The sequence below is a fragment of the Apaloderma vittatum genome, unplaced genomic scaffold, assembly GCF_000703405.1.
Source record: "Apaloderma vittatum isolate BGI_N311 unplaced genomic scaffold, ASM70340v1 scaffold22434, whole genome shotgun sequence".
Lineage (NCBI taxonomy): Eukaryota > Metazoa > Chordata > Aves > Trogoniformes > Trogonidae > Apaloderma > Apaloderma vittatum.
In genome coordinates this window covers 27,904-39,948 of record NW_009711244.1, presented here as the reverse complement: position 1 = coordinate 39,948, position 12,045 = coordinate 27,904, and the positions used below count along the sequence as shown (strand labels likewise).

Below are 12,045 nucleotides of genomic sequence, written 5' to 3'. Positions count from 1 at the left end.
GGTGGCCGGGCCAGAGGAGAAGGCCGCTGTTGGGCTAGTGCAGAGGCCTGCTCTGGGCCTGATTGCAGCCACCTTTCCCTCCAAAGAAACCCAGCCCTCCTGGCGTTTTGCACGTCCCCAGCCACGTCCTTAGGCCTTAGAGCAAGCCATAAGTACAAAGTGGTGCCCTGTTCTGGCCGGGTGTGCAGTGCCCTGTGCGAGGGCAGGCATCTGAGCAGGTGCTGTGGGGTACGGTGGGGCAAGCGCAGGGCACTCACATGCTTTGTGGGTGTTGGCATGCCCAGCTGGTTGGGAGCTTTTCATCAGCAAGACCTAGTGCAGCTGCTCTGTTGACTCTACTTTGAAATACAAGGCTGAGTTTAAAATGAAGAGCCACTTCAGAAGATACGTGTTAAACGCTGTAGAGAGAGAGTCATCCCCTCTTAGTCACGATGGCCGCTCAGTCCTTGAAGGGCCTCTGAAGTCTTAACAAGTTGTCTTGGTGATGACTGTACTTCAGTAATCTTAGAAATTGTATGGTCACCATTCCTATTTGGAAGGAGGCTTATTACTGAAAACAGTATATGAAGTTGGCAATTCTCCTGTCTTGCATACTGCTTCTGGTTAGAAGAATCAAAACAGTGAGATCTTTCAGGAGTCTTAGATTAGCCTTTTCTTCTGTAAATGTGTAAATAGTCCAGAACAGTTCTTGTAGAATAGGAAGAAATTTTTTTGATGTTTGATCCTTCCAAGCCACATTGGTTTAACATTGTGTTATAGAAACATAGAATGTTAGAGTTTGGAAGGGACCTCTAGAGATCATCTAGTCCAGCCCCCCTGCCAGAGCAGGATCCCCCAGGGCAGCCACACAGGAACGCATCCAGGTGGGTTTTGAAAGTCTCCAGAGAAGGAGGCTCCACAACCTCTCCGGGCAGCCTGTGCCAATGCTCTGTCACCCTCACAGAAAAGAAATTTTTCCTCATGTTGGAGTGGAGCTTCCTATGTTATATAGGTATTTCACCTAAACAGAGGAGTAACATCATTGGGGAGTTCTTCCCAAGGCAGATAAGAGGGTATGCATTTAATTGTTACACTAACAATTACATAGTTAGTTTGAGAAAACGTCAATAAGTTACAGTGAAAATGTGCAAGAAAGGTATGTTTCTTCAATAGGTCAATGCACATAGTTATTTTTTTAGGATGACGGGTGTCATTTCAAGACATAATGAGTCAAATTACAGTAACGCTTTTGCGTTCCTCAGATAAGAGGCAGCATGTGTGCTAAGTACTAATATTAATGATTTGATTAAATCATATTTTTATGACATCAGCTCTGCCTCTTTTCTTCGTTCTTGCTAGTAGAGCTTTCAGCTTCCATCCTAAGTGGGAGAGGTGCCAGGAAGCTGCTTGAAGGACTTCATATTTTTTGGATTCTTTGTTATGTTAAAGTGGAAGTGTACCTGAATTACTTAAAAGTCTGGAGAAATGTATGCTGGAGACAACACAGGTTAATGGCAAGCTGCAAATTTTTGTAACCTGATTTTTACTTATATTTTTTTTTCATTTTATTTATTTTCTCTTGTGACTCAGCTTTTTAAACCCTCATGAAAAAGATGAGCAATTAAAATCTGTTCCAGCAGTTAGAAACCTTATCAATCAATAGTATTGTCCAGTGATGCTTTTTATGCAACCATCTGCACAGGTAGGCTTCATGAGCAGATAAGAGTAAGAAAGCAGATAAAAATAAGGAAATTTTGTGTCTTTGACATAAACCTCTTTGAAGTTTTGTGTGTTTTTTCTCATTTCCTTTTTTGCTTTAAGTGACAAGAGATGGATGAAAAATTAAATTGTTCTTAGTCGGGGTGAGGCAGACAGTGAAGAGCTATGGGCTTTCCAAACATCAATTTTCAAACCTAGTTTTCTTCAAAGACACAATGGTCATTGTCATTTTTGAGAGTGGCTGAGAATATAATGTACATTGGTGTGAATGCAATGCTTAATTGAGTCTTTTTACCAAGGGGAGACGAGGTTGTGTTGCTTCTGATGCATCATTTTAAAAAAACATGACTATCTGAATATCCAGTGTCCTTGAAGCGGACATTGCTTGTACTTTATAACCATTTAACTGACTGCAAAGTAAGTGCAGGAAATAATTTATACAGGATTATTACAAATGCCAGAAACTTGCAGGTTATTAAATAGTTACTTGTGATTTCTGTTTAACTTTGTCCTTCACAGTCACTTTACTGTTGCTCAGTGCCACCATTCCCAGAAGGTACTTTCTAAAAAGGACCAGTGTCCTGTGTGTTGAAAAAAAACGTGGCAAGGTGCTCGGTAAAAATTGCAGTTTAGATGTTTGAATTAGTCAAGAAATAAATGAGATTCCTTCTTGATTTTCCCTAACGGTACAATTCTCAGACATGGAAGACTGCAACTCTCAAACCCTTTGGAATCTGTTTTTTTTTCATAGACATTTTTATTATTTTTTAAAGCATGTTCGTAACTGGATTTTGTTTGTTGGAAATGCAGATGTGGTTTGTGATAAGCTTGCGTTGTGGGTGCTGTGGAACCAAAGCTTTGGATCACAGCAGTGAGGGTAGGAGCAGTACAGTGTTTCTGGACAGCACACTAAAGAAGCTGAATTTTTGACCTGAAATACAGTAAAAGTTAAAAAGGCTTGGATGACTTGTTCATATTTGTTCTCCTTTCTTTATGACTGAGAGTGCTGTGCTAGGTCATGATGCAGCATTTAATGGTACTTACTGACTTCTCTCTTGGAATTAGGCTGCACACAACTCTGTATTTTTGATAAGTTATACACTGTGCTGTAAAATGTATGTAATCAGGTGACTGGATGCTATCTGCTGTAAAAAAAAAATACTTCTTCCAACTTGGTCATTGCTGTGCCTAGGTAAGCACTGAACTTCCTGTATCAATATACTTTGGCTTTTTACCTTTGTACCTAGCAGCAAGGGAGGCGGCCAAGCATAAAAGACGTAATTTCTGCTGACCAAGATCGGCAGGAGAGGCAGCAAGTAAGGAGACAATGTCGTCTGAAACAACCAAACAGGAAAGTCAGACATCTCCGTTAAAGCAAACCGGATGGGTAAGCTGGGCTTCCTCTCTTCTATTTTGATGCTATTGCTAATGAAGAGCTGGGATTTTGCATTGGTCTCTCTTAGTGAAGAGAGAAACAGATGTGTGTTAGCTTAAGCATGTAACTGGAGGGCTACGTGTTGTTCTTTCTCATTCCCTACACTCAGAGGGCTGGGAGCTTTTAGGTCTTAAGATAGTGGGCTCTGATTTCTGCTGTGCTGGTTACAAACTGGCAGAGCCTTAGTGTTTTGAACATTAGTCTGGTATAACCTGTCCCTGCCAAGTTATGCATGTGTGTATGTGCTCGGAAGGGGAGAAGATGGGATTGGTGCTACACAAGAACCCGCCTTCCAGCTGTATGGCAGCTAAGCATTCTCTGCTGGAGAAAGCGGCTGCCCGTGGGGCTTCAGATTTTACCATTTTATGCTCTAAGCATCTAATTAACTGCAAGGAATTTATAGGTGATATGACCTTGTTGCTAACCAGTCACTGCCAGAGAGCGGCAGAAGTGGGCAGATCTGCAAGGAAAGGTGACCCAGGAACCACGAGTGACAGCAAGGCAGACAGGTGTAATGATCTCAGGGACAAGAAGCACAGTCCCACAGCACCCCAAAAAAGAGAAGTAGAGCAGATCTAGTGACATGAACCGCGGTAAGCCAACAGTCAGCCCAGCGATTGCCAGGCAAGCCCACAGCAGTAAGGCAAGGCTGGAGGTGGGCCAGGATGTCAAGTTAATAAGACAAGGTAGGGATCATGAAGCTAAAAGGCCAAGTAGAGGCATGCCTACAGCACAGTTAAAGAGAAGGTCTGAGCTGAGGGGCAGGGGCCCTGGGCAAAGCTTCTTGCAGCTCTTTCTCCCAGATTTACAGTTTTCACAGCAATCTAATTCAGTGTTACACATCTGTGCCACATTAGAGCTGACTTTGAGCCCAAGCAACTGAACTCCTGGCAGGGTGTGTATGGGGGCAGAAAGGTTGCAAAGCGTGTTGGTGCACTTGCAGCTCTGACACTCCTGTCCTTATCTTTCACTCAGCCTGTTTGGATTTTGTTGCATTTGCTGTGAACCTGCTGTGAAACCAGTTTGAAGCAGTTCTCTAGCGTCTGGGGTGGAGTCACTTCTCTACTGGAGCAGCACCACTATTAACTTTAGTGGGAGCAGTGCTTGAGGAGGGGCTGAGGTATTAATTAGCTAAGATATGAAATGTGTGGCTGCACCCAATAAATGTATTTCATTATTATGGTTGCAAAATCATAGATCAGTGGGGCATAAAATGAGGTCGAATCCTGCAATAAACTAATGTGCTTTTTTTTTTTTCCCAAGGCACTTCTTGTTCTAAAAAGTCTGGTTTTGCCTTCAAGAACAAGTATGTTTGTAGATGGTGTGTTTTTACAGAAAAATGTTAAGATTTCAATTAATTTTAACTTCATGATTACTCATTTGTTCGCCCAGCTTTTATTGTTGAGCACAATATCTTATGGCATGGGAGTTATCCCTTGGGTCAGTTGGGGTCAGCTGTTCTGGCTGCATCCCTTACCAAATTCTTCTGCATCCCCAGCCTCTTCACTGGTGGGGCACCCTGAGAAACAAAAAAGCCCTTGATTCTGCATGAGCACGATACTGGTTTGGTCACAAATCCAAAATGGGACACCATACTGGCTACTATGGAGAAAATAAACTCTTTTCCAGCAAAAGTCAGTACACTCATATATTTCAGATGTCCACTAATGATACTGTGAGTGCTAACGTTGATAACCAAGTCATCTCTTAAAGAACGAAGAATAATCTTCTGAAATGGAACAGGTTGCCCAGAGAAGTGGAGGCCCCATCCCCAGAGGCATTCAGGGTCAGGCTTGATGGGGCTCTGAGCAACCTGGTCTAGTTAAAGATGTCCCTGCTCACTGCAGGGGGGTTGGACTATGTGACCTTTAAAGGTTCCTTCCAGGCCAACATAGTCTATGATTCTATAATAGCCATGTATCAACACCCTGGATACAAGAGGGAAGGCTATCACTATTTTTCTCTCAGTCAAAACGAGGGGAAGGAAGGAGCTACCATTAGCCTAAAAGAAGCCTGTTGGCAAGCTCATTATTATGAGGGTGAAGCCAGTATGGTTGAGTTCAGTTAATGCCATGAATATATTTGAAATGCTCAGGAAGAAAGTTAGGCTAGTTAGGGGAATCTGACAGAGTTTATGCTGACCCTCTTCTGAATACTTGCAAAATCTGTTCTTACTTAACTTAAATTGACTTCTATATGGGTGGGAACTTCATTTTTAGAAACTACCACGCTGCCTTTATTTCCTGACATTTCTTTCCCAAAAAGATGACGTAGCTTGTGAGAATGAAACGGCTAAAAGAAATAAAGCTTCTGGGGTAAGCAGCAGCTGAGCTGTATTAGGAAAGCACAGACCGGCAGGATGAGTGGTTTTAACTTAAAACCTATGTAGTTCTTTCTGTTTCTGTATCGGAGTATCAAGTATTTCATCACACTGCTAACAACAGAACAAGGAGTTTGGTTGGTTGGTTTTCACACTGTATTTTATTAGGTTTTTTTAAAAAATTGTCTTCTTTAATCAATTTATTTTTTTTTCTTCCTGTGAGATTAAATTCAATAAGCTAACCTAAGTTTATCCTTTCAGCCAATGTTCTACTGCCCCACCTCACAAATTCACGACACTGGAGAAATTGCAAGGATCCGTCATGAGTGCAAAGAGGAAAGTTTCTGGTACAGAGGTGAGTGATCCAAACGTTCCTTATCACACTGCAAATGACTTCTTTGTGTACTTAGGCAAAACTGGCTGCAAAACGCCATGCTGTTTATTGTAATACACTGGGGGTTGTTCGAATACTGTTGTGCGTTAACTGTCAGCTTGAGTGATATGTTATTATAGGGTTAATTGAATTATGTGCGTAATCATTGTAGGTGAAGATGGTTCAATTAAGCTCTTGTTTAATATGAACTTACTTTAAATATAGATTTGGTTCTGTTCTTGAAGTCTGTTATTCAAACAACCTTAAGATTTTTTTACTTTGTTACATAGTTGTACTTGCCATTGAATGAAGGGCAGGCATGGCGATGTGTCTTGGATTTATTAAATTCTTTAGGTGTTAGGCCATCTAAAAGATGAGTTACTCGGTGTTTTAGTGTCTTTTAAGTCCATCATGTTAGTTTGTATCTGAATTACACATGGTCTGAAAGGAGAAGATTGAAAAGGGTTTCAGCATTGTTATTATTAGTGTTGCAGTACTGACAGGAGATACTCAGATTATGGAAGCAGTTATTTAAGAAATATATGTAATGCATTAGCTCCAGCTTCTACAGCATGGTTGATGCCTGGCATGGTGTGAACACATCCTTGCTTTGAAGTGGTAATGTGAATCAGCAGGTGTAATAGGTCATTAAGACAGTACACAGAGTTGACATTTAGAAGACAAGTAATGTGTTTAACATTATAAACATGTTAAACATTTAACATCTTTATAATGTTAGACACATGTGGTGTTGACAGGGCTAGGAAAAGATTGGATTCGATGATCTTGAAGGTCTCTTCCAGTCTAAACTGTTCTATGTCCTATGTCTATATAAAAGAGTAATGTATTTTAACAGATAGGTAAATCTTGATTAATACCAGATACTCTCCTTTTTATTTTTACAGCTCTTCCTTTGTCTCTTGGAAGCATGCTTGTCACCCAGGGGCTGGTTTCAAAAGGTAAATATGAAAAATACATGATGGCCCTAAGCTATGAAGTTGCAACTCTGGAATTACTACTGAAGTGGCAGTTTCCCTAAAGCCTGCTGGTTTTCAAGATCAATATTCCTTTGACTCGTCGCCATCATTGTTATGTGATTTGATCATTATATATGTGTTGCCACAGTCATTATTTTGAAAGAACAGGAACTGAAAAGAGATTTCACGAATCCAAAGACTGGTGGCTGGATTCTCTCACTGGGATCACATGTATTTGACTAGAGTCTTCGCGGGGGCTGCTTTTAGGGCAGAGCATCGTACAACCTGAGCAGGGGCATCGGAATTGGCTACTGTAGCTCTGAGCGTTGGTTTATTTGAAAAATGCTGAGAATGTTTTCACAGTGACCACATATCAATATGAATACAGTTTTGGTGCAAAGGGACAAGGAGTACTGCCAAAGTGAGGAGACAGAGAGCTTTTTATAGAGATGGCTTGCGATCTGCAGGCTAACACAAAAGAGAATTGTGTTCCATTTATGTGGTGGATGATACACTGTGCCTTGAGTTTCTCTTCTGGGGGTCTTGACTAATAATAAGGTTGAAGTTAGTGTTTTGCGTAAAGAGTGAAGGGCATCCATCCACCCTGAAGACCGCGAAGATGAATGCATACCACAGGAGCAGGTAAGACAGTCCTTCAGCCTGCATGAGCAGCCAGCTACAACAAGGACAGGTAGAAGAGAATAATCACAAAGCTTGAAGCAGGAAGCAGAAAAGAATCCAAGGGCTGTAAGAGATGGGTGGTGAGAGATAGCAAATGAAGGAGGTGTGTGCTTGCAAGCCCCTTGTTTTGTTCCAGACACTATTACCATGTTTCCTCCTCACCACATTCTGCTTTTTTAACTAAGGTGATCAGGAAGGCTAGAGTAGAAGACCTGAAAGCTGTGTTATACCACAAGAGGCTAATGTGGGTTCCCTGTTGCACCCTTGACCTATGAGCTTGGAGACAGATGGGGAGGGAAGGAGCAAAGGAGAGGGTGTGAGGGAAGGCAGAGGGTCGCACATTTCGAAAAGGGTGAGCAGGGACAGGAAGGGCGCTGTGGTTGTCTCGGTAACTAACATGCCGGCCTCTGACACCAGGTACTCTTCTCAGTTTCTCTCTGTTATACCTGGACATTTCTTATCAGCTGTGAAATATTAAATGCCCATATTAAATAATCACTACTGTGTGTCAGCACTTGGAATGAAGAGGGGGAGACTGTTTAGAAACAAACAACAATTTTGTTCCTCCTTCCCTCGACAGATGCAATTTAGAATTGCATAGATGCAAGTGGGTGGAGGCCCTTGCACTTAGCATAGACTGAATGCTCCTCTGTCCAAACAGCCCTCTCTGATGACTGCATGCAGTACACTGGCACCAGAAGGAGCTGAAGCTTTTGAGCCTCATTAACACTGCCTGCATGCAAGTAACAGCACAACCAGTGTTCCCGTCCCTTTGCGATAGTTATCTTGCTGTGTGGAGCCCTCCTCCACAGCATGGCGTTCCTCTGCCAGACACATGAACTCTCGGAGGCATATTGCTTCCACCTCCTGGTGTTAGCTGGGGCAAGGTGGATTTTTGGTGGGAAAAGCTAAAGATAGTATTTTGGGTTTCTTGTTCAGCACACTATATTCTCCTCTTAAAGGCCAAAATGTACAATCTCTCCTTTCCAGAGGAGGAGGCTGGATACCAGTAGTACAGTTTAACACAAGTTTAATCAATAGCCATGGAAAATTACTGAAGGACAGTTTGGGCTTGCTTGTCGCAGCACAAGTTGCTGGAGATTTCGGTTCTCTATTATATCTACAAGACTGGTTTGTGCTGAAACACAAGCCACCATCTCCTCCTGCAGTGCTGCAGGTGTCACCAGTGGCAGCCATGCTGCTTTCTTGATTTACACTCCAAACCCCTGCCTGAACTGAATCCTGCAAACTGCAGATTTTTTTTTCCTCTTAGGACTGCCTCAAAACAGATGGACTAAGAACTAGTAGAATAGAAATTGCCCTGATATTCCTAAATCGGAGTTAATGGGCTTCGAAGTTTTTGTACAGTCCCCACCTTCAGAAATGCAGAAGCTTGTAGGGAAAATGCTGTCTTGGTTTTGACTGCTGCTGAGTTCCTTCAGTGAATAAGCTTTCTGACTATTTCATTTTATTTTAGGCATTTTCTCAGCAAACCCAAGATTTGGTGCATTACCTAAGATGGCAAGTAAGTTGTACCCAATTTTACGAGGAAAGGAAAGGTTATTCACATTCAGTGTGCAGACCATAGATGCCTCTCTCTGAATCTCTCTTCAGACTCTTCCTTTTCTGGAATTTATGGGATGTTACTGCAGTGCTTTAGAAAATCAGAAAACTGCTGTGTTTAAAAATAAACGTATGAAACATTTTCAGTAGTAGCTCATATTTACTTAATATGTCCTCTCAAATTGCTTAAAACTCCAGTCTTAGTTTTGTTTGCTAAATAAAGTCAGCCTCATTGATCAGCCATGCTTAGCAGATCACGTAGCTTATTGTATCAAGGAGCCATCAAAGTATAATATATAAAAAAGTGTGGAGGATCAGAATTGGTTTTTTGTTATTATTTTAGGCACATTATATTTGTCAATACTCTTGACTGAGATGACAGTTAGGTCACATTTTATGACAAATTAATGCAGAATGCCATGGCATTTGAAAAGGTTCACATACTTTTTCTTGCAACTGTATTTGATTGATCTTAACTCATGGCCACATTGATGAAGAAAAATAAAAGCACAGAAACCATATGGTACAGTAAGGTGGCTGTTATATGGCAAGAAATGAAGGTAATTTCCTCTTCAGCAGAAGTTCAACAGAACACTGAGGATGTTGAAGTAATATTTTTATTCTGACTGTAATGAGTGAAAGCCCCAGTGCGATAGGATGGCAGGCTGACGTTCTAGCTTCCTAGAAGCCCAGAGAAGATAGTGTTAAAATTATGATCATTGGAAATATACCACGGTGGGCATACAAGGGCAAGAGAAATAAGTGCTGACACTGTGAATTAATTTTGTTGTGGTCTCTCTCTATAATCTATTTCTCTAAATCTGAGATAATCCCTGTAATCCCTGTATAACCTCACACATGCTTGTGACCTGTTTTGAGAAGCCACGATAAATACAATTCATTGTATGGTTAAAATGGAGCCAATTGCAGGCACCTGGTTTAAGCTCTTGTATTAACAATGTTTTGTTATCTATCTCTACAGTTGCTGGTGTTTTAGGTTTTGCCGTTGGAAAGTTGTCGTACATGGGAGAATGCCAGAAAAAATTCCAGAAAATTGGTGTTGTGCCATGTGGTTCACAACACAAAAGGTTTGTGCTTATTTAAATCATTAATTCTAGATCGAAATAGTCTAAAACATAGAAAAACATTATATGCAGTTTAACTATGAATTTTAATTCTGTGATTAGGTCATGGGATACTACTCATGTTCTTAGGCTGTACTTGAAAGTATTAGAAACTACTAAATATTCTTTAGAAAATGCAAATTAAACTCAGTGTAATACCTGTTATTAGGAAATCCATTATTTGAATGAAATTGATGTACTTTTAAGTGTCATGGGACAACAGTTTCTAGTTCTCTTTTCATCTAGTTGTGTGCTTCTAAGTGTCTCATGATTCTCTATGATCACTTCGTCCCTTTGAGTTTTCCTTTGTACCATACAACAGGCCAAACATGTTGCAGATTTTTTTTAATGCTATCTTCATATTTTAACAACAATTTCAGTCTCAGCCCACATTCCAGCTTCTTTCTCTGTAGCTTTGCCCAACCTCATACTATCACACCAGACCATGAAGAGCACAAACCCCAAGGGTGTTTTTTCCACCTCACTAACCATTCGATAGATCTCAGTGGTTGCCTTCTGCCGCCTGGCATCTCCATGTGTTAGTCACTGTTTTCGAAACCTCACATACGTGCTCTTTCTCATCACATCACACTCAGACTTCCTTCCAGGCTCCTCCTTCAACTGCCAGTACTACTTTTCATTCTTGGAACGACTTCTCATGTTCACCTTTCATGCACAAAATACATTTTGAAAAATCCTAGCCACAAAATCATTCTCTGTCTTTCCACGTCTTTCCCTCAGACTAACATGAGCTTTTTTTCCTACAAAAACACCAAACTGGTAATGAGAAGCTTCTTCATTGTTCATGTATCTCTCTACTTCCATTCTTCCCCCACGTAAAGAAGCTATTAATTTCCTTGCTTGGTGTTACGCGCAATCACTACTTGTCACTCTTCTGTACAATACACCGTGTTCCTAACTGATTGCTCGTTATTGATAGGTACAATGGCAAGAATGGTCTTTGCCTGCTTAGAAAATCATATTATATACTTCATTGATTGCTGGAAATAGTAGTTAATTAATGGAGTTTTATTGATTTAGACATTTAGGTGTCATCTTTTGCAGTTTATCCCATAAAGCAGTTAGAAAAAATGGAGAATACAGGCAAAAGATCACTTCTTCAAGAACATTTGCCAGCATGCTACATGCTTATATTGCAAGAAATCCAGCAAAATTCTTGAAGGTTTCATCTGCTTTCAATATTCTAGGCATTGTCATCATACTTGCAAAGAATGTAAAGCAAAATTGGGACCGAATGAGAAAGAAGGTTCAACTCCTTCAGCATCTTAGTCCCAGGTATGCAACCTTGAAATTTAAAATGAATTCTCATTGTATTTTCCATATTGGGTGTGATTCTTGTGTGAAACCTTTCATTTCAGCAATATAGTGAAAATTGTGGATTTTAATAATATATTAAAATCTGTGCATTATTTAAGGAAATATTATTTATTTGCGGTTTCCATTTAAATTTGATTTTTCATTTTTGCCTTGCATACCTTTCATGCTAATTTTAAATCCTCCATTTCTGAGTAATTTCTGCTTCAGCTGTAGCACAGTATTGCTTATTTGTCTAATTGGAATTAATTTGGGCTGACTACTTATATGAAATCAAATATAACTCCTTTCAATTTCCAACTTTTTTACTTCAGTATCAAGCAATTATGGGTAATGTTGATATTTAAAAATACATTGAAATACTGAGAATCTAAAAGCAGACCCAGTTGGCGATGGGTTTGTTTACTTGTTTTGGGTTTTTTTTTTTTCCATCCAGCAGTATGATTTGACTGGAGCCTCAGGGAGGGGAGTATAAGGATGGTGCTAGAGCTGCTACTTGATGGGGTGGGGGCATTTGTGATGTTTTTACCCCAGAACCA

General features: G+C 40.5%; 1 protein-coding gene across 1 annotated transcript; it reads left to right on the top strand.

Moving 5' to 3' along the window:
• The first annotated feature begins 3,025 nt into the window (after positions 1-3,025).
• On the top strand, positions 3,026-11,461 carry OCIAD2 (OCIA domain containing 2). Its single transcript, XM_009867598.1, has 6 exons — positions 3,026-3,085; positions 5,715-5,808; positions 6,732-6,785; positions 8,962-9,009; positions 10,030-10,135; positions 11,380-11,461. The coding sequence occupies exons 1-6, from the start codon at positions 3,026-3,028 to the stop codon at positions 11,459-11,461; spliced, it is 444 nt and encodes a 147-aa protein (XP_009865900.1).
• Positions 11,462-12,045: the final 584 nt, after the last annotated feature.